At 41.7% G+C, this 19,283-nt stretch overlaps 1 protein-coding gene across 1 annotated transcript in view; it reads right to left on the bottom strand.

Moving 5' to 3' along the window:
- otofa (otoferlin a) overlaps positions 1–19,283 on the bottom strand; it is a 53,109-nt gene that overhangs the window by 4,482 nt on the left and 29,344 nt on the right. The window contains exons 7-42 of the mRNA XM_026319310.2: positions 18,754–18,880; positions 18,403–18,457; positions 17,641–17,772; positions 16,080–16,142; positions 15,714–15,798; positions 15,342–15,501; positions 14,747–14,933; positions 13,554–13,740; positions 13,115–13,338; positions 12,070–12,178; positions 11,744–11,930; positions 11,522–11,642; positions 10,924–11,024; positions 10,374–10,464; positions 9,530–9,646; positions 9,227–9,379; positions 8,630–8,822; positions 7,673–7,797; positions 7,411–7,545; positions 6,628–6,789; positions 5,956–6,075; positions 5,713–5,874; positions 5,416–5,578; positions 4,626–4,792; positions 4,426–4,455; positions 4,200–4,325; positions 3,967–4,091; positions 3,156–3,381; positions 2,929–3,063; positions 2,685–2,822; positions 2,461–2,588; positions 2,065–2,235; positions 1,659–1,819; positions 1,344–1,486; positions 1,178–1,266; positions 859–957 (exon numbers count right to left, since the gene is read on the bottom strand). Coding sequence (XP_026175095.1) covers positions 859–957; positions 1,178–1,266; positions 1,344–1,486; positions 1,659–1,819; positions 2,065–2,235; positions 2,461–2,588; positions 2,685–2,822; positions 2,929–3,063; positions 3,156–3,381; positions 3,967–4,091; positions 4,200–4,325; positions 4,426–4,455; positions 4,626–4,792; positions 5,416–5,578; positions 5,713–5,874; positions 5,956–6,075; positions 6,628–6,789; positions 7,411–7,545; positions 7,673–7,797; positions 8,630–8,822; positions 9,227–9,379; positions 9,530–9,646; positions 10,374–10,464; positions 10,924–11,024; positions 11,522–11,642; positions 11,744–11,930; positions 12,070–12,178; positions 13,115–13,338; positions 13,554–13,740; positions 14,747–14,933; positions 15,342–15,501; positions 15,714–15,798; positions 16,080–16,142; positions 17,641–17,772; positions 18,403–18,457; positions 18,754–18,880 — 4,897 coding nt within the window. The remainder of the gene's footprint in view (positions 1–858; positions 958–1,177; positions 1,267–1,343; positions 1,487–1,658; positions 1,820–2,064; positions 2,236–2,460; positions 2,589–2,684; positions 2,823–2,928; positions 3,064–3,155; positions 3,382–3,966; positions 4,092–4,199; positions 4,326–4,425; positions 4,456–4,625; positions 4,793–5,415; positions 5,579–5,712; positions 5,875–5,955; positions 6,076–6,627; positions 6,790–7,410; positions 7,546–7,672; positions 7,798–8,629; positions 8,823–9,226; positions 9,380–9,529; positions 9,647–10,373; positions 10,465–10,923; positions 11,025–11,521; positions 11,643–11,743; positions 11,931–12,069; positions 12,179–13,114; positions 13,339–13,553; positions 13,741–14,746; positions 14,934–15,341; positions 15,502–15,713; positions 15,799–16,079; positions 16,143–17,640; positions 17,773–18,402; positions 18,458–18,753; positions 18,881–19,283) is intronic.

Genomic DNA, 19,283 nt, shown 5'->3' with positions numbered 1-19,283 from the left:
CCAAACCACACCTCTGTGATACACATTTGTTCTTCATCTTGGAAATGGTATTTTGACCCACAAACTAAATCAATTAAAAGTGAGGGAACTGAGCAAACTCCAGGGGCTTGAGATGAGACCTCCAGAAGAAGGTAAAAGACAAAACAGCCTCACTACAAGGTCTGTAGCTGTTCTGGAGCTCTTCATCATCAGGTCCCTCAGTTTTCCTCCACTTAAATAGAGTTTGCCTGTTTGTCATTTCTCTGATCATGTGGCCTGAAAAGTTTGTTCAAGGTCAACAACTTTAAATTTTTCAATCTCTGTGTCTGTTGACTGAATGTTTTATCACCTGATAGAATAATTATACAGTATGGTTAAAACAAGTTGTGGCTTGGCCTTATTCTGGGCACTCGGCATTATGCTCTGGCGAGCTGGCAGTTTGGGACGAGTGAGGTTACGTGCTGGATGGAGTCAAAAGAGGAAGAGGGTAAAATAATTTACTCAGGGGCTTCAGGAAGAGGAAAGAGGGAACGAGCCATGCGATGGGATAGTGTGTTTACCCCCTGACATAGATGTCAGACATCTTCTCTCCTGTCATGAAAGCATCGTCCTCTAGAATTACGTCATCAGTGTTCCAAATAACAACACGCAGCTCAAAGCTAGACACCAGCAGAGCATTGGCCAGAGAAGAAAGAGAGGACGACAGACAGGAGACACACCACAAACACAGAGAGACACGACACAAACACGCACACAGAAAAATGGAAACAAAACAAAAACAAAACAAAAAAATCATGGTTAACAGTAAAAAAAAAAAAAACCCACACACAGCTCACACCCACGGGATGAGGCTCGGTCGCCGCGTCCCACTGTACCTACCCCCTGACAAATATGTCACTGGACTTTTCCCCAGTGAAGTAATCATCGTCCTCCAGTATTACTTCGTCTGTATTCCAAATAATCACCCTGAGCTCATATCTGGTAAGGGGGGGAGGAAGGAACACATACACACAGTTGGACGTATATTCGACAGTAATTGGAGCTGACTAGTCAAACAGACTCACCATTTTCTAGTCTGGGGGAAAAAAAAAAACTTCAAATGTAAAAACATAAATTTCCCATTTAAACTGCATTGGATTTATGCTTTTCTCATTTTAGTCACATGCATATCTTCAGGCTGCTTCAGCCTTGGGCTTACCTCTTTGGTTTCCGTGGTGATATGTCAATCGGAGGTCCAGGAGCAGGTGTGTCCATAGGAAACATGTCCACCCACATCTCAATACGGCCCTTTGAGAAGAGCAACACACTTTAACAGCTTATCAAACTGATGTGTCAACACGGTGGACAAGGTGGCTCCTTCCTACCTGTTCGATGCCTGGTTTGTCGGGGTTCAGCAGGGGCCGAGTCTCCACGTGCTCGGGGACGAGCTTGCAGCCGACCCTTGGAATCTCCTCCCAGTGGTTTAGCACTGTCAGGGCGAGATGCTCCTCAGTCTGCTTCTTCAGACCTGCGAGAGCAACACGGAAGGAAGAAGGGAAATAAGGAAAAGCAAAACATCAAAACAAACCACGAAACAAATCAGTGTTACCAGATTCACAGACATTTATGGCCTGATCTTAATGTAAACGAATAATATCTGCTGCCAATAACTTTGTGCTTAGAGAAAGATTCAGACACACCATTCTCATCTTCAATCTCTGTTGGTCCGTGAAAGATCCGACCCGCCACCTTCACTTTGCCTCCGGGTCCATAATGAGGCCCATCGAGTTTGCCATCCTTACAGAGCTTAGCCAGGATCTGGCTGGGCTTCATGGGGTCCCGCCAAATATTGTATCCATGGCTAAAACATCAATGAAAAACAAAAAGATCATTGAACGTCTGAGGGTTTCAGGTATTGAGCCATTCAAAAGTTATAAATCACACAGTAAATGCAGTAAAAAGAAGGAGACTTCCCTACTTTGATCCCTACTCTGGTGTTTTATTCATAAAAGTCTTGTAAGTAAACTACAAAATACTTTGGTCAATACCTAAGACAGGTGCTGAGCTAACCAGTGAGTGAAAGACGTCAGGGAAAGTGATGCTCACACAGAGTAGTTGGATGAAATGCCACATGTGGCTCTGTATTTGCTGTAGAAACGATTCTCCAGGTCGATCTTCGTCTCTCCGATCAGGTCATCGGTGCCGACCAGGTCCCAGTCGTACACAGACACTGTTAGCATGGACTCCATGGGGAACGTGGCCTCGATGTCGAATGCTCTGAACATGGTAAGTGGACAATAAACAGATTTATTCAAGTAAAAATGAAGTTGAATGTAAATGTTTTAGGCTCATTCAGCTGCTGATGACTGATTATTATTCATTTTGATCAGAATACAAAATATTAATTGGACTATTTCTTTTTCCTTTGACAAATATTTCATCCAGATTCTTCTCCTGCACAACCAACATATGCCAACACACTAAAGGACATGAACAACTTACTTGCCAAATACAGGATTGAGCTGCTTGGAGATGTAGTTCTCTTTGTCCTTGACCTCTGACCTGCCCAGCTTGATGACAACGTACGGATCAGCCTTCCCATTGATATCAGCTGGATGAAGATCTGTGGCCTGAGGTGGTGGACAACACAATAAAACTAAGAGACAGAACTTGTATGATCATTCACTCTTAATGTTTTTTATTTCAGCTGTGGGGAGGTTACCCACCCTGACCACATAGACGCGGACAAGGACGTTGATTGGATCATTATGTGGGATGCTCTGGAACATGCCCATATTAGGATCAAATCCTGCCTCCCTTGTGATCTCCTCAGACAGAGGTAGCTTGTACATGCATAAGGATCCCTGGGTGACAAAATACCAGAGTAGCAGAATGAATCAGCAACTGTCATTTATTGTCTCTCAGCTCTTGTGAGTGGGCGGACTCAGTGTTTTAACTGTGTTTTCCTACCTTGAATCTTCCAACAACTCTGTCGTCATCCAGAGGGTGTTCGTCGTCATCCCCAGCTTTTCCTCGGTACAGGTTGAAAGTATGAAGCCAGTCTTCGAAGTTGCCGTACTCACTCTCCAGCTCCTTGTTGTACACCTGCACAGGTCGACAAAAACCTGAAGCGTGTGTATGTGCATGTCCATTACTGTGTGCTGGCTGGTTTTTGTCTGAGGGTGAATGATACTCACCACCAGCTCATCCACTCTTGATTTAGCCGGTCGTTTGTCAGAGCCGTCTGCAGCCTGGCCCTTCTTCTTCTCCTTAGAGCTCTTCTTCTCTTTGCCCTTCTCCTTCATCTTGGAGCCTTTCAGAAGAAGGTCATCTGGTTTGATATCTGATTGGAGGGTGAGTGGACGTGGAGGTGGACAAGTAAGGTTGGAGTCATGAAGAGGAGCGGCAGGGTTGCACACGTCACTACATGACACTTATCATGAAAGCTGACTGTTGATTAAGGGAAGACGTTTCTCTGAAATCATGAAACCAACTTTACTCCACATGAAAATCCTGTAGTATCTTTAAAGATGAATTTCAGACTGACAGTAAATAATGTATTAGGTAATGAAATACATAGCATGTAAGTTAGTGCAGATGGAGATACAGTCAGTGGGTCTGTTCAGCCAACTTTCATGTGTATTGCTGAGCTGGGAGATGCTGATGTAGGAAATGGTCATAAATATGGAGTTTTACTTATCAAAGCGTGGATGAAGGACAGATCCATGGGATGAAAGATGAAGGGGATGCACATATAAAGGCTTCTACATACAGAAGACTGCCTGAAATCACTTATTCACTAATCCTCTGTGTCCGACACTTTACTTGATAGTGAGCAGTAAACAGACAAGTCATTGTGGTTTTGGACTTTGGAAGGACACATTCATTTGACCTATTACCTCTAAATATGTAAAGAGTGATTCTTTAAACAAGAATGTGTGTGTATACACAGAATCACAGCTTAATTATTGGTGATATATCCCTTTAAGAGAAATCGAAACGGCAGACACTGGGGCTCGCTGGAAGGCTGCGCGGCTGATTTGGTGGAGTTCAATACCTGCAGCCTCTGCTGCTATCTCCAGGTCCTCTCTCTCCTCTGCCTCTGCCTGAGCTGCCTCCTGGGCTCTGAGGGTCTGTGAACCAGAGAAAAAACTCTGGAGACTAACAGGATTTCATGAGTGAAGGTAAAACTGAGACTAACAAAAGCATTTGTACCGTAGATGCAAACAGAATAGACAAACCTCCTTCAGTGTCTCTATTGAAGCAAAATATTTGGACCACCAGTCCAGCACACGCTCGTCTGTCTCATCCTCTTCCTCCTGTCCTCCCTTCTTTTTCTTCTTCTTCTTCTTTTTCTCTCTGTCACTCTCGTCCTCAGTCTGTCAAAACAACAGACACCAAAGTGATTCTGAGGAGCCACAGTTTTTACTCATGATGAGGCAGCACGTTAGCTCATATTTTACTCACCATGTCAACTTTTATAACAGCGTCAGACATCTACGATAGGGGGTATTACATAAAACAACACAAGGGTTAATACACACAATGGATGATGCACAAATACAAAGGCAGGCAAAAAGGACTGGACATGAAGCACTATGTCATATGTAACACAGACATTATGCTATAGAAACTGGCAGATTGCTTTACTTGGTAGAAAATCTTACAGCGTCTAACTTGACGACTGTGTCCACCTTACGGATCAGCGGCTCTGCGTCCATGTCGACGATGACGTCACCTGCAGGGCGAGAGAGGGTGCGGGAGGAAAGGCTGGGTGAGGAGCGAGGCTGTGAGCCGCCATTGGTGAGGACCATGTAGCCATTCATTAGCTTAGCTGGGGTGAGGCAGGCAGGCAAAGACAGCAGCAGGGGGTAAGAGAGGACAGGACGGCCGAGGACATGCAAGAGAGAGGAAAAGATGGCAGATGGAGGGAGGGGACAGGCAGGAAAAGCAAGCAGAGAAATCAGCAAAGTTAATAAAGAATGAAGTTTCATTCTTTACTGACCAGACAGACAGATTAGAAGTTTTTAAATGGAATTATTAACATTGTTTGTTTTAACCTTCCTTCACATACAGTATCCTGTGATTGTCTCAGCCTCTCAGCAGTCCCGTCCTAGCGGAGTTTTGAAAAGGTTAAAACAAAGTCTAAAAATGATTCCAAACACTGTTTTCTCCATGTTTGGTAAAGAGCTGAAGGTCTATTTCTAAGAAATACAGAAAACCAAGAGCTGACACACAAGTAAACAAAAGAATGCCCTTTACATTTTACATGTTTCTAATGTATTTACTATTTATTGCTGAATATATGTTTCCTCTTCAGGTCCTTGTGTTTATCTCTGACAAAACTGCTTTTATATTTCAGAGCATTTATGACAGCAGTAAACTTTTTTCTTAAAGTATCTAATACTAGATTCCTCTCTAACTAATGAACTGAATCTTTCATTTACATGTTAGTACCTGCAGTGGCCCAGTTGTTGGAAGTCTTGTCTGGGGCACTGTAGATGAATCGTCTCAGGCTGGTGACAGCGTGGGACCCCACCAGGATGTAGCGGCCGAAGGCTCTGCAGTCCACCACCCGGATGTTGAGAGGAGGGTGAAGCAGCTCGTTTTCTGGAAGGTCCTGAGACCAAAATGAAGATGCAGAAAAAGCAAATATTTTCCAGTCAAGTTTTATTTTTATAACAAGGAGGTGGACGTAATATGTAGGTTACCAGTTAGTAATGGTCTGAATATCAAACAGACAGTTGCACTCACCACCTCAAACCACTTAACCAGGGTGCTAAAGTTGGGGTTTTTCTTATAGTTCTGGATGAGTGCGGACTGTACGCCTCTACCGGCACACTCTATATCCACACGGGGTCGATCCACTTGAGCCAAGTTAATTCTCTTCAGGTCCCTTAAACCCCAGAACAAAACCTAAGCCAGAGGAGAACAGCAGAGCAGCAGTGAGGCAAGAGTCTTTAGGAAATAAACCAAAGCTGGAGGTTAGAATCACACCTCTATGCGGTAGCGGCTCAGGACCGGTCGGATGCCTAAGGGCACAGGGAGGATTGGTCCTCGCTCTGAGTCTGTTGGTGCTTCAAGGGGAGGAAGGTCAGCCTTTCCTCCTTGGCCGATCTATTTGGGAAGTACAACATGGAAGTAACAGTTTACACCATAGCACATTTTACTACAGTCCTGATATCAGTAACTCTACTTGGAAGAAGCGCAGAAGTAAAGGTTGACAGAGAACGGAGAGTTACTGCAGTACAACAGTGATGACAGAGTAGCCAAAGGGTAAGACAAGTGGCATGAGAAGAGATCATGAAAGAGCACCTTTATTTGAGGAACAGCAAAGTTATGGACAGCGATCAGAGCTCGCCTAATCTCCTCCGCATCGTAAGGAATCTGTAGGCAGCAGGAGCAGGCACAGGAAGGAGAAAGAGACGGTGGAATGAATATTTTAAAGACAAAAGGAGGACACACAAATATGTTAATAGATGGAGAAAGAGGAGGAAACAAATGGGAATGTAAAAAAAGAAGTAGTGAGTATAAATAAGTAAAATCAGGATGTGATGATGTGAGTGGGATAATAAAAGAAAGCAGAGGTAAATATGGCCTTTTCGTGTTAATGCTTATGTGGTAACATTCATGTCTTTGTGTTAATGTAAGTGCTTTTGCATGTATTACCTGCAGCAGCTCAAAGGCAGCCAGCAGCTCCCCAGCAGTGCAGTTCCCTCTGTAAATCTGGTAGTACTCCAGCTGTGGCGGGAACCTTGGGGGGCCGTAGGGCTCGTCACACATCTTGATGGTGGGCTTCGCGAACGTCCTACCTATGTACTCTGCCTTACCCTGAACATCAGGTTGTGACAGCAGGCAGTGGGGACATTCGGGGGACAAGGGAGGGGAGTTAGACACAAGGGTGGAGGTTGCAGTTCCCAGGGCACTCACTTGGTGTCAGTATTGGTCAAAATGATAGAAAGATATAAAAACGTAAAAAGGAAAAGCTGAAAACAGCAAAACTCCAGCTTCACTAGTAACTAACAAATACAACAAGAAATATAAAGATTTAATAGAAGAAAACACACGTATCTGTCAAATAGAGATTTTTCCTTACATTTTCTGCACTGTTACTCCCACAACTACTTCAGTTCCTCTATCTACTGTTCTTACAAACAGGAAAAACACAAAGAGCTCAAACAGCAGCTAGATAAAAAACTGTTTGTGCTAACAGTAGATATTTAGAACATCTAACACAGGCTCTAAGATACTGATGCTCTCACACTCTAATTAGTCGGCAGGACAGCACAAGCAAGGGACCGGGTGGAGTGAGACAAGGGTGGACACAATCACAACATGAAGGATGGAGAAGCAAAGCAGTTTTAGTTGTGGCGCAGACAAACTCCTGTAAGACTGTTTAAAAAGCATTTAGTCCATGGTGCATCCAGTCATTCATGAGGAGGAGGATCCTACCACAGTGTCTTGGTCATAGATTTCAACCACAATGATGGGTGGGTCATCTCTCAGCTCACTGGCCTCCCCAAACAGCTCCACATCATCGAACACCAGCAGCTGGTCCCAGGTCGGACAAAGAGTCTCACTCAGGACCTGAAGAACACACATCTCAGCTTATCAGCAAAAGTCATTTGGTTGCTCTCTCACGGTGTTTGCAATAACACACACACACACACACTTATACACACAGTGTATACATGCATGCACATCATGGTCCTACCTCAGTAACCTGGCTGTGTGTGGAGAAGAAAACCCGGGCGAAGGGGTCGGAAAGGCCACTGCTGTCGGCTGCAAACAGGCTGCGGGCCTGGTACATGTGTGCTCTCAGCTGAAACACCTGCTTCACTGTGGAACACAAACATATAAACACACACACGTCACAGTTACTGACAATCAATTAGGAATCTTAGATTTATGGGATAAAACCGAAGCACACAGTAAAAGTGATCTATCCAAGTCTGTTGTGTTTGGTTGTGTTCTGTTTCTAAATGACTTCAGAATTAAAGTTGATGAGTTTAAAAACGTGGGAGTCCACAGACATAAGGCCAATTTCAGCCTTATAATCTTTTGAACGCACACACTAGACGGTTTAACAGGACCGGAAGACCGATACACCTGTTTGTAGAATCGAGTTCACGTTGGCGAGTCCACTTACATGAAACTTGCGAGATCAAACGTGAATTCGCCATTTTTTTATTTTATTTTTTTTGCCTATTGCGGTAACGTTATGTGTTAAAAACACACTCATGTTGTTGGCATAATTCGAAAAGCATGCCTTAAATGCTTGTTTTGGCGCTGGTTTTGTTTTGATTTGCTATCATGTTCGTCAAACGTGAAGCTGAACGACATCCGGTTGGTGACGTCTTACGGGCTGCTCGCTCTCATTGGCTATTGGCGGAATCTCGTTAGAGCTAATCAAAATGTCTCAAACGTGTTTGATATTTAGGACCGAGGCTCCGACCCGATCAGGAGCAGTCTTATAATCGTGTTGACACCACACACTAGAGGATTTATCGACCGGAAGACCACACATCTGCCGATAGTAGTATGGCTTCTACAGACGAGACTTCACGGACACTCGCGAGATCAAACGTGACTTACTGTTTGTTATTTATACAGCTGATGACTGGATCAGCTGCCCAGATATTGGGTCATTTCTGGGCTGTACAGTACTTACTATTGTAGACAAGGCTGACAGGTGGGATGGACTGAAGGCTGGGGCCCATTTTAGCAGCCTTGATTTCTTCAAAACCATTAGGCAGACCACTAAGGAAGTCCTTCCTTTGCTTGTTGAGACCCAGCCACAGATACAACTCCAGCTTAGCCTGAACGGTCCAGCCTGCAGGACCGAACCCCTTCTTACCAGGCAGCTGCAGAGACAGATTTCAACAGAAAATGACTGAATGACTGTGAAGAGTTTCCAGCACTTCGTCCTCTCTTCTATATTTGTACTGCAATTCAATCATTTTCTATTATGTAGAAAATATTAAAACATGGGCCAGTCAATAAATACTGTAAATGAGTTTGATTTTCAATCTTCTCTGTAGGCAGATGTCAGATTTACAAGCACCTTCACCATAATACCTGCCAATATTGTATCTTAAGCATCTCACGGTGAAATAATTAGAAAATCTGAAACGACTTTTCCACTGCTCAGGCCACGACAGCATCCAGAGATTTAAGAGTTCTTTGAATGAATTATTTTTTAAGTGTCTTTTACTGTGACAAACCTACAAAGGCTGAGTAGGAGCGGAGCAGGAAGAGATGATCATACCTTGAGGAAGACAGCTTTGACTTTACCACAGTCTTTGCCCGTTTCCTCATCCACTATAGAGTAGAGGATATCTTTGGAGGGAACCCTGGCATAAGCAATGCGCTTGTTGTTGCTCATCATCCAAATGAAAACATCCGGGATGCTGTGCTGAGGCTGGACGTAAAAGGGCACTTCATTATTTTACATTCTTCCATTCTTCTACATCCTTCCCCCCATTCTCACACAATACACTGTAAAATGCTGATTGTGCATTAGGACAATGCAGTACAATACAAACACAGTTACCCAAATTTAAATCTGTACCTCATCAGCAAGAAAACGAAGCTTCTGTAGGAAATTCTGCACCAGCTTGAGTTTGTCTCTGACTGTGTTTTTCTTCACCTGAGTGCGAATCTGCTTGGCCTGCTGGCCCATGCTGTCCTGCAGCAGGAGAGAACAGCACAGCATCTTAATGTACACACACCGATACACATGCCAGAGTCAGGTTCTGTTTAACTGCATTATTTTTAAAGGTTTTGGCTGCAGTAAGTCTGTTATGCAGAAATGTACAGCAAGGACTGACACTAGAATATACTGGTGTTATATCTGACCCCTTCACATCCTCGATCTTTACCAGTCTGCTGTTCTTCACACAAGCTGGTGTTCTCCAATACTTTCTCTCTGCACTGAAATAGCTTTCATATCCCATGTCACAGTGGTGTAGTGCAGCTACAGGCAAGAATGCAATATAGTCTTTCTTTTCTTATTCAGATTAAATACTCCACAAGCTCCACTGATGCACATCCAGCACCTTTTTCAAACACTCAATATTATTCATATTATAGTTGCATTTTTTTCAGCCCCCACTAAATCACGATGACAGTGCTATTGTTTTCCTCCAGAACACTTTGTATTCTTGGTGCGTTTCCCTGTGAAGCAAATTAAAGGTCTACTTTTATGACTGTGAAACCGTTCTCAGAGTCTGATTTAAAAGACTTGTAAACACATGCAAATGTACTGCAAGGATTTATAAAAAGGGCTGTAAAAGTATTTCAGAAATCAATTACCTCACGTAGCTTTAACTCCACTGTTAATCACTAAAGCGTTGAGCTTAACTGATGACATTTAATAATCAGCTTCATCCCAAACAAACAGAGAAAACTCATACCATCTCTCTCATGCAAGACTTGAGCCTTTCTCGGTCCAATTTGGTTCTGCCTGCCTGGTTCACATCCTTGTTGGCCAGAGCCACAAACCGACTGGGGAATAACCAGAAAATACAGAGAATGAAACAAGAGACAGGCTGAATTCTCTATAGATTAATGCAGTGTCTTTTTAGATGTTTTATATATGACTCTTCTGTGATCTAATACTAACACAATCATTACACACACACAAATACACGTGATGAACCATTCTAATAGTTTAAAAAACACAAAATCATCACAAAAAGAAAATAAATAAATAAATAAACTGCTGGTTTCAAACATAACGACTATTTTAAAGCAGCTGTCTTCAGTGACTGATCACAGCAGGTAGCTAATAGCCTTCACGGTGAGGTGAGTTTGTTTTAAACAGCATTCAATACACATTCAATACTGTCAATTCTTCTATTTTCATCCTATCAGGAGAAACATTCTGCATCAGTACAGACCACTGAGTCACAATTCCAGTGTTGTTTCAAGGCTATGAAAAATGAATACTCTTATGCAACGTGCCTGCAGCCGACACTGAGCTCCTCCAGCACTCCCCTGAGTCTGCGCTCTGGAAAGGCCTTCTCCGTCTTAATGATCTCCTGAACATCATTCAAACCCTCCTCCTGTTGGGACACAGAAACCTGGTGCTTAGCGCAGAGCAAGTTGTTAGTACTCCAAAATATATCCAACCCATATTTTACAAACACGGCACATACCAGTGGCAGAATATCATTAAGTATATTGATGTATTGTAATTAAACACAACTGTAAAACTGGGTAGTATTTCAGTTTATACTTTATACTCCACTACATTACAGAGATTTAATTATTAGCTACTTTTTAAATTCTGGTTTTACATCAAAACATGTGATTAGTTTATATATGTGGTGGATTATTATAAAGTACCCATAGTATCTGCATCTCCACCAGCTACAACATGAAAATGGTATTTACCAGGTGTAACAATACATTTTTAGAATAGAATACATAATAATATAACAACGAAACACTGCTTCATCCTGCTGCATAAGTTACTGCAGGTGATCCTCATTCTTTTTAATTGCATTGTAACTCCTGCAGCCCCCTCAAATGTGCACACAGAGGAAAGGTGCATACAGACCAGCTTGTCAGCGATCTTGTCCATCATGTTCGAGTTGTAGAGTCTTCGTCTTTGGTCCTGCCACCAGCTTTTAATGTAGACACATGGCTTTTTTTCAAAGTAGGGAAGATGGAAGTAGTTTCTGTAACAGATAGAAGAAAGAAAATGATGCACTACTAGGGAAAGGCTAATATGTCACCTTTCAACATCCATGACTTTGCCCCCTGACCTTTGACCACTGACCTGTCAGTGATGACGGGCTTCATGAGAGGAGTGGAGGACACTGAAACCAGGTCCCGGTCTTCATCTGCCTCGTCCTCACTGGAGTTTTGGATGAGCTCGCTTTCCTCCTCTTCGCTCTCCCCATCTTTCTTCTTCTTCTTGGATGATGAAAGCTTGCTTACTCCATCAATCTGGTTGCCATAGTTGCCTGTTACACATCAGAGCAGCTCAGGCTGTTAAAGGTGTGCGGCTGCAGCAAGTATTGATTTTTGCATTTCTCTGTTATACTTTAAACTTTTAGAGTGCTGGTCAATATTAACAAGATCAAAAGGAAAAGGTTTATGTACCTATTGTGATTTCAAAACTAATTGCTTTGTCACCAGTCTTCCTGTCAATCATAGTGGCCTCCAGGAAGGAACCAAAGAGGAAGAACTCTTCTATTTTCCCCGTGGCGCTCTGATGGAGTGAAGAGCAACATAAAGAAAAAGGAAAACATTTTACTGGATCACATTCATTTTGTTGAAGAGTGTGTGGAGGAATTACAGCAGGAGCTCCTTATTTATAATTCACTATCCACATAAAATCTGTTCTCTCTGAATTACTGAGACATTTAGTTTGGACATTAAATGCACAAATTTCCAACATATGTTTTCTTCTCTAATGTTTTTTATTCATTCATGAAGTTGTTATTAAAATATAAAATAATAATCATTTGTTATTACTCTTTCTATTCACAATGCTACTTGGTCCAATGGCAGATGAAGACCATTGCTGGTACTGTCTGTGATTCTGTCCAGTGATTATGATTTAAATGGCAGCTCAAAGACGTCACACATCAACCTGTACATCAATATACAATTACACTACTCAGCTGCAGCTGAGTCACTTTGCTCTCAGATATAATCAATAAGGGATTGGTTATGTTTTCCAATTATTACACAAAGCAAATTAAATATTCTTCCTCCTAAATTGTTGAAACTTTAAGGCAGGTCTAGAAAAGCGGAGTCAGGGCTCCCTACCCCGACTCTATGAAAATTAATGCACTCATCACCTTGGAGTCTACAAGTCCTTAATCCAGCCACTGATTCTTGGCCCAAAGTCAGTAATAGCCTCTCCAAGTACACGGCCTATAGACCGCAGCAGCTCACAGTCTTACTGACTCAACAGATGTTTTCATTTTACTGTTACAGTGGCGCAGACTCAGGAGAGACATTTACACCATAACAGCCAAGAGGTGGAACAGCTGGCAAGAGTGGCCTGAATCACCGTATCTAATGATTTTGGTGATGAGCAGTTAACTACGTATGCCAATGGAGTGCTGAATAATTCCATCAAAACAAATCACATCATCAAACACCACAAAAAATACTTAAGGGCGTCAAGGCTTCTGACCTCTGAGATGTTGGAGACAGTCTCCACCTGAACCTCAGTGGAGCAGATGATCTCAGGTGAGGTGGTGTCCAAGACCTCCACAGCGATAGAGAGCAGGAGACGGGCTCTAAAGGACACACCTTCTCCAAGTCCATCATTCAGGTCCTGGTGCTCGTCCATCAGTGTGTATTGACGGGTGGAACCGTACATGTTGACCCAGGCTGGACCCAGGGTGGGCAGAAACCCTGGGGATGGTGGAGGGAAACAAGTGCTTGAGAGAAATGACACAATAATCTATAGTACAACAACCTTTTTTTTTTAATGGGCTGGGGGTCATGTGGCTCAATTCAGTTTAAAATACTGCATATAGTGAATAATTAGCTAGTAAAGAGCTGACCGATTGCTGATCAATGCTAATACGACAAACTGCTCACACGGCACTCAGTGTGGTCTGACCTACCTTTGTCACCATCATTTGATATCTTGCGTAGGTCAATAAAGTGCGTCCCTATGGCAACATCGTTGACCTTATCCGAGTCTCGGATCTGGACCTTCAGGCGTTTGCAGAGTGGAGGGAACAGCTCGGTGAAGACGATCTGCTCATTCCAGATTGGTTCATAGCTGCTCTTCTGGACTGAGGTCTTCCCCTGAAGACACAGAGGGAAATATCACTAAACCTACAGAGCTCTTTGTCTTACTAATACCAGTACTGCTGCTTTAATAATGCCCTTAAAGATTTTTCAAGTCCGTTCAAAACCAATACTCAAATACCTGTTGGTATTTTCATCCATCCATCCATCATCTATACCTGCGTATTCCTAATTAGGGTCACAGGGATCTGCTGGAGCATATCCCAGCTCTCTTTGGGTGACAGGACAGGTCACCAGTGCACCTATGGGTTTTTTGTTTGCTGCAATTGTTTCTATAAAAAGATCCCTTCCTAAAGCAAATTCATTAATTCAAACTTTAGGAACAAAACCTGCAGTCCATGTTTTGTGTTCTATGTATGTCTATTAAAGGATGAAGAAATGATTGCATTAAAGATTTGTACACTAATTTGTCTAATTACAGGTCTTTTTTTTTTTTTGCAAAGATGGAGACTGTTCTTCCTGTATTGCATTGATATTACCATGGGAAAGGGTCTCTTTGTGGAAAGGATCTATGATTACAGCATCCTATAATCTTTTCAATGTAAACGTGACTATGTAACTATGGGATTATGAGGCATTTGAAAAAAGATGAACTGAATTTTTCAGGAACCCACAGCCATATATACAATATTCTGGACCATGGGTGTTTTTAATGAGGCACAGTTATTGATTCTAACCTTTGGTCAGCTATATTCAGCCTGGTCCCAGAGGACTTCATCTATGTGTCTCTTCTCTCATTCCTGCCTCAGTGTTTATGTATGAATTGAATGGAGGCTGGTGCTAATGTTTGTGTGAGCAATAAGTACAACTCAGGAAATGGTTTTCCTGCTAATTTATATCAACAAAAATGTAAAGTGATAATGAATAGAAAATATGATAATGTATAGCTTTTATTACTTTTACCATTTGAGCACCTTTAAACTTTGCACATCCACACATAGCAGGAATAAAAACTCTAGACACTGGAAAATAATAGCAGAGAGAAGGATGTGGAGGGACTTACTTTCTGCCCAGCAAAGTGCACCTGGACGTAGGGGTCCACCAGGTCTCTGTTCTCTCCTATGAAGGCTTTTTTCACATTGGCCATGATGCTAGTGTTCATTTTAGGAAGACCCTCAGCGCGGTAGATCTTCACATAAAACCTGGCCCACTGTCTCTCTGCTGGGATGCCCTCTGGGAGCAGGAGGTTCCTGAAGACAACAACACAACAGCACAGAAACTCACTGAGAATCAGGACTGTGGACTTAGTAATTACATTTAAGATAAACTAACTAAAATATATATATATATATATATATATATATATATATATATAAAGGATATTAGCAATTCTTGAATATCTAGTTCCTCTTATACAGCTATGGTGTTAATAGTGTTAATCACCACTGTGTCAATCGGCGTAATTCATTTTTCAGTTTAACTTTTCAAAGAAATATTACAATAAAATGTTTTAAGTGAAGAAAATGACAAGACAGATTGAACTTATCAATAAAAAGTTAAATAAAACACCTGCCCCCTACAAAATCAGGACTTCAATGTGACCACACTATCTGTCAAACTCAAATCCATTTGGAAATGACAGGTCAATAGCTCATTACCCCTCTACGTCGTCTTCATCAGTCTCGTTGGCTTTGTGTGGTGTCTTGATGTTGTCGCCCTTTCCCACCACAGCAATATCACACTTTACATAACCTTTACATCCAGCTGTTATGTCATCTGGATCAGACAGGATGGCCCACTTGTGGTAGAACTGGTGCTCTGGGACAGATATCAGTCAGACAAGTCAATTAATCAATAAACCAACTGTATTTATTTTATATAACTCTACTTCCACTGTCAAATAAACAGAAGCTTCAGTGCAAACTCATATCTGACAATAAAAACTGAGCAGAATTTAAAAAAGACTAATCTATGTGTGTACTGTTTTTTATTAGCAGATATTATACTCAGAGCTGCAGCTTGTTGTTTACCAGGCTGGGAGTAAACTGTCCCAACATCCATTTTGAAGGTTCCCACCAAGGTCCCACTCCGAAGAAGGTTTTTAGAGTGAATAACCTAATTAAACACAACCGAGAATCGCTATGAAAACACAAACGGCCACTCACTTCATGTTAAACAAAGCCAGCAGTAATATTTGATTGCCTTACGTTGCAAAGGGAAACTTAGTAACTATTATTTTTCTATTACTTTCACAACATCAGATTTTCCTCTCATTAACATGTGCAGTTATGCAGCTGTATCTAAGAGCGTTAGTTAATATGCAAAGAAAGGACCAGTTGTTAAGTGTGTGTTAAGCTGCACTGCAGTGTGTGCTGTTTGTCTCACACATTACTTACTGAAAGCTTAATGATCTTATCAAACATGACATCAGGAGGGACGTGGAAGTCAAAGACAAAGTACTGCAGGAAAAGAGAAACAGTTTCATGAAAACATAAACAGCACTTCTTTTAGATTTGATAAAAATGATTCTTTCTAGACGCCTTTAAAGTCAGAGGGAAAATACACAATAATACAATCTTTTCATCATCGTGTCAACCTTGGAGGAGCTCAGCAGAGATAAGGTCAAAAAGTCTACACCGGGAGATACTGTTTTATGAGGACAGAGCCAGGACACAGCTTCATCTGCTCAGGTTTTCAGTTCTTCAAAGCAAAGACGAAAGAGAGTCAAAAAAGAGTTTTATCCAGAGTTTTGAAATGTCTCTGCAGCAAGTGTTCATGTAATAGTCAAACTATACTGCAGCCTCTGTCAAAATGTAACTACTGACTGGGACTCATAGCCACGTAGACATTACAAGAAGTCTTACTGTTACAAAGAGACTTAAGTGTCATTTCCCACCCAAACAGAAACAAATGAAACGTGATGACAATATACGTCTCATGAGGTGGTGCTTGCACATCATCAGCAGCCCTCAGCAGATTTGAAGATGAAAATTATTTGCTGTTACTGCCATTTTCAGTGGGCACCAATAGGTGCCTCGATGGGGGGGCCAGAAAGGAGAACTGTGATCTCAATCACTCTGGTTTCCTGTTTGTGTGTTTGTTGTGCCTACAGGGGATCTTCAGACAAACAGGAAGAATCGATATTGGACAAACTGTCCCTACTACTTCCTGCAGGGTGTAAGCTCTGCATGATCCTCACCGCTACCGACTATCACTTCTCACAAAGACGGTTTCTCTGCTGTTCATGAACAAAAACTGACAAGAAATCTCTAGTTAACAGTGTTATGTATAGTTTTATAACATCAATAAATCTTTACAAATCAGTAACACAAAAGGAACAGACGGACAGCATCTATCCTGCATTTTACTTTGTGCAAATGTTGCACTTTTTAAAAAATCTGCAGGCTGCGCTCTGACCAATGTCTTCATGTAGAGAAACACACACACATTAATAATTTTGCTTATGGTCCAAATATTTATCCTTATTAATGTGAGAGTTATTACACAGTTGTTTTATTAGCATTAATCACTTTTTCTCATTTTGTTGCTAATTATGTGAGATTTGAATTTAGATTAACTTATAAAAACAGTGACAAACTATTTTAAAGCACCTAATCATCAGATCTTATACTGTAACATGTACACTGTATACACAGTACAGTTTTTGCTACTTCTAAAGTCAAGTCTAATCTAATTGGTATTGATATTTTAGATCTAATCTCCTCTTGCATCAAGAAACTTCAGTGTTCAGACGGTTTTTATCACCTTATCGACATGACCAGGATACATGAGTTGGGACACTGACATCTGCCCTGAGCATAAAAGTATTTCTATTTAATGGATGCTATGTGAAGGATGTGAGAGAACAAGTTGAGGTTAGTTTTTGTTGCTTACAACTTGTCCACTTCCCTCATGTGAATTTGTGCAGTGTGGATTTTTAAGCTTGAAAAGTCTCACCTCATTGTAGTAGGGGCAGTTGGTGGACTCCTTCATAGAGGTGTACTTCTTGTCGTCTCCAATCTCCACACACACCACAGGGTCCATGTTGAGGCCTATCAGCTGCCGGGCCTCGATCACTGTGATGCTGATCTGATGGGAGACATTAACACATCAGATCCAACTAAGCTAAAGCAAACTGACTTTCCTCCAACTGTGAGTCAACCAGCAGCACTGCTGTCACCATTAATCATGCAAAGATACAGTAATTACCCCGAGGCCAATGAGACAAATTGAAGGCAAGCAATCCAAATCGATTTTTCACGAAGTTCAATGATTCTGTGTCCAGGCAGTGAGGGTTTTTGCCATTCTACACTATTTTAGCCTGTGATTTTACTCTGACACCTCCTCAGGGTATAGCAATTTCATTTGACGGACAAACTAGAGTCCACATCCAGGCAATATCCCTCCGGTTTCATTAGTCTTTGGATGATGAAGAGGAACAGAGGGAAAGATAAAAGAGAGAAGGAGAGAGTCTGCAACCGACAATTACACCAAGATTTCAGTCTGGTGTTTAAATATATTCATGGTTTTAAATTAAACAGCCCATGAAAGTAGTTGATGGCTACACTGTGTGCACAATTATGTTTTAATTGCAAAGAACAACAAAGGTTGTTAACATGAAACATCAACATCATAATCACACACACATAGATATATATGTGTGTGTGTGTGTGTGTGTGTGAGAGAGAGTTGCACTCGCTCACACACAGACGCACACACCTGATAATCCACTGGTCGTCCTGAGCTTGGTTCCATCTTAATATCCGGCTTTGACCTGAAAAAAAAAAAAACAACAAACAAAAAAAAATAAGCCACAATCAGTGTTTTTTCTCTACCTGATGAGTAGAGTACAGCAAAAACTCCCATGTAACTGACCGACATCCACATCGTTTGACTTTTTTAAGCAGGAATGAGTTAAAATGTAGAAATGGATGCTATTAAACGTAGCACTGTGCAGGCAGCTTCAGCTTGTTCTGAGGCATCAACAGTTTGAGATGCACAGAGCCCATTAAGACTTGGTGCTGATATACAGACAGTATCTGTGTACATGCATGTATCAGAGTAGAAGACCTCTTATTGGACACGTTGGTGGTGACAGCGGTGACAGAGGCCAAAGAGATGGTGTCTGGGTCCAGTGTTCCAGCCAGACGCATCGCCCTCCTGTCCAGGTCCTCCATGTCCAGAACCGCTGGCTCATCTGGACGATTGAGAACAAGCAAATCAACAATTTAAGACATATGTTAGGACATATCTTAAAGGCTTCCTGTACTTTTTATACCCCAAGTAAACTACTTCCACCACTTTTAAGCCTATTTATGAAAAAGTAATCCAATAGTTTCCCATCAGAATTACTGGCAGAGTGACAAAGCCTTAGCACAGTGTTTAGACCTTAATGTTAGGAAATGAAATCCAAGACCATATAGTTTAATGGTTAATATAATATCAAAAAACCAAACAATCATACAGATTTGGAGTCTAGTTTTGTTTGGGGAGTTGCCGGTTGCACTGGTTAGCTCATTTTTGTTGTTGCTTGAGAAATAGACCTGAATTTCTCTTCCAAAGTTTTAAGTTAAATCCCAAGTTTTGAATCAAACAGCCTT

Source organism: Mastacembelus armatus, chromosome 24 (genome assembly GCF_900324485.2).
Source record: "Mastacembelus armatus chromosome 24, fMasArm1.2, whole genome shotgun sequence".
Lineage (NCBI taxonomy): Eukaryota > Metazoa > Chordata > Actinopteri > Synbranchiformes > Mastacembelidae > Mastacembelus > Mastacembelus armatus.
Note: the sequence above shows the minus strand (reverse complement) of the source record. Positions and strands in the feature narration are given on the sequence as shown.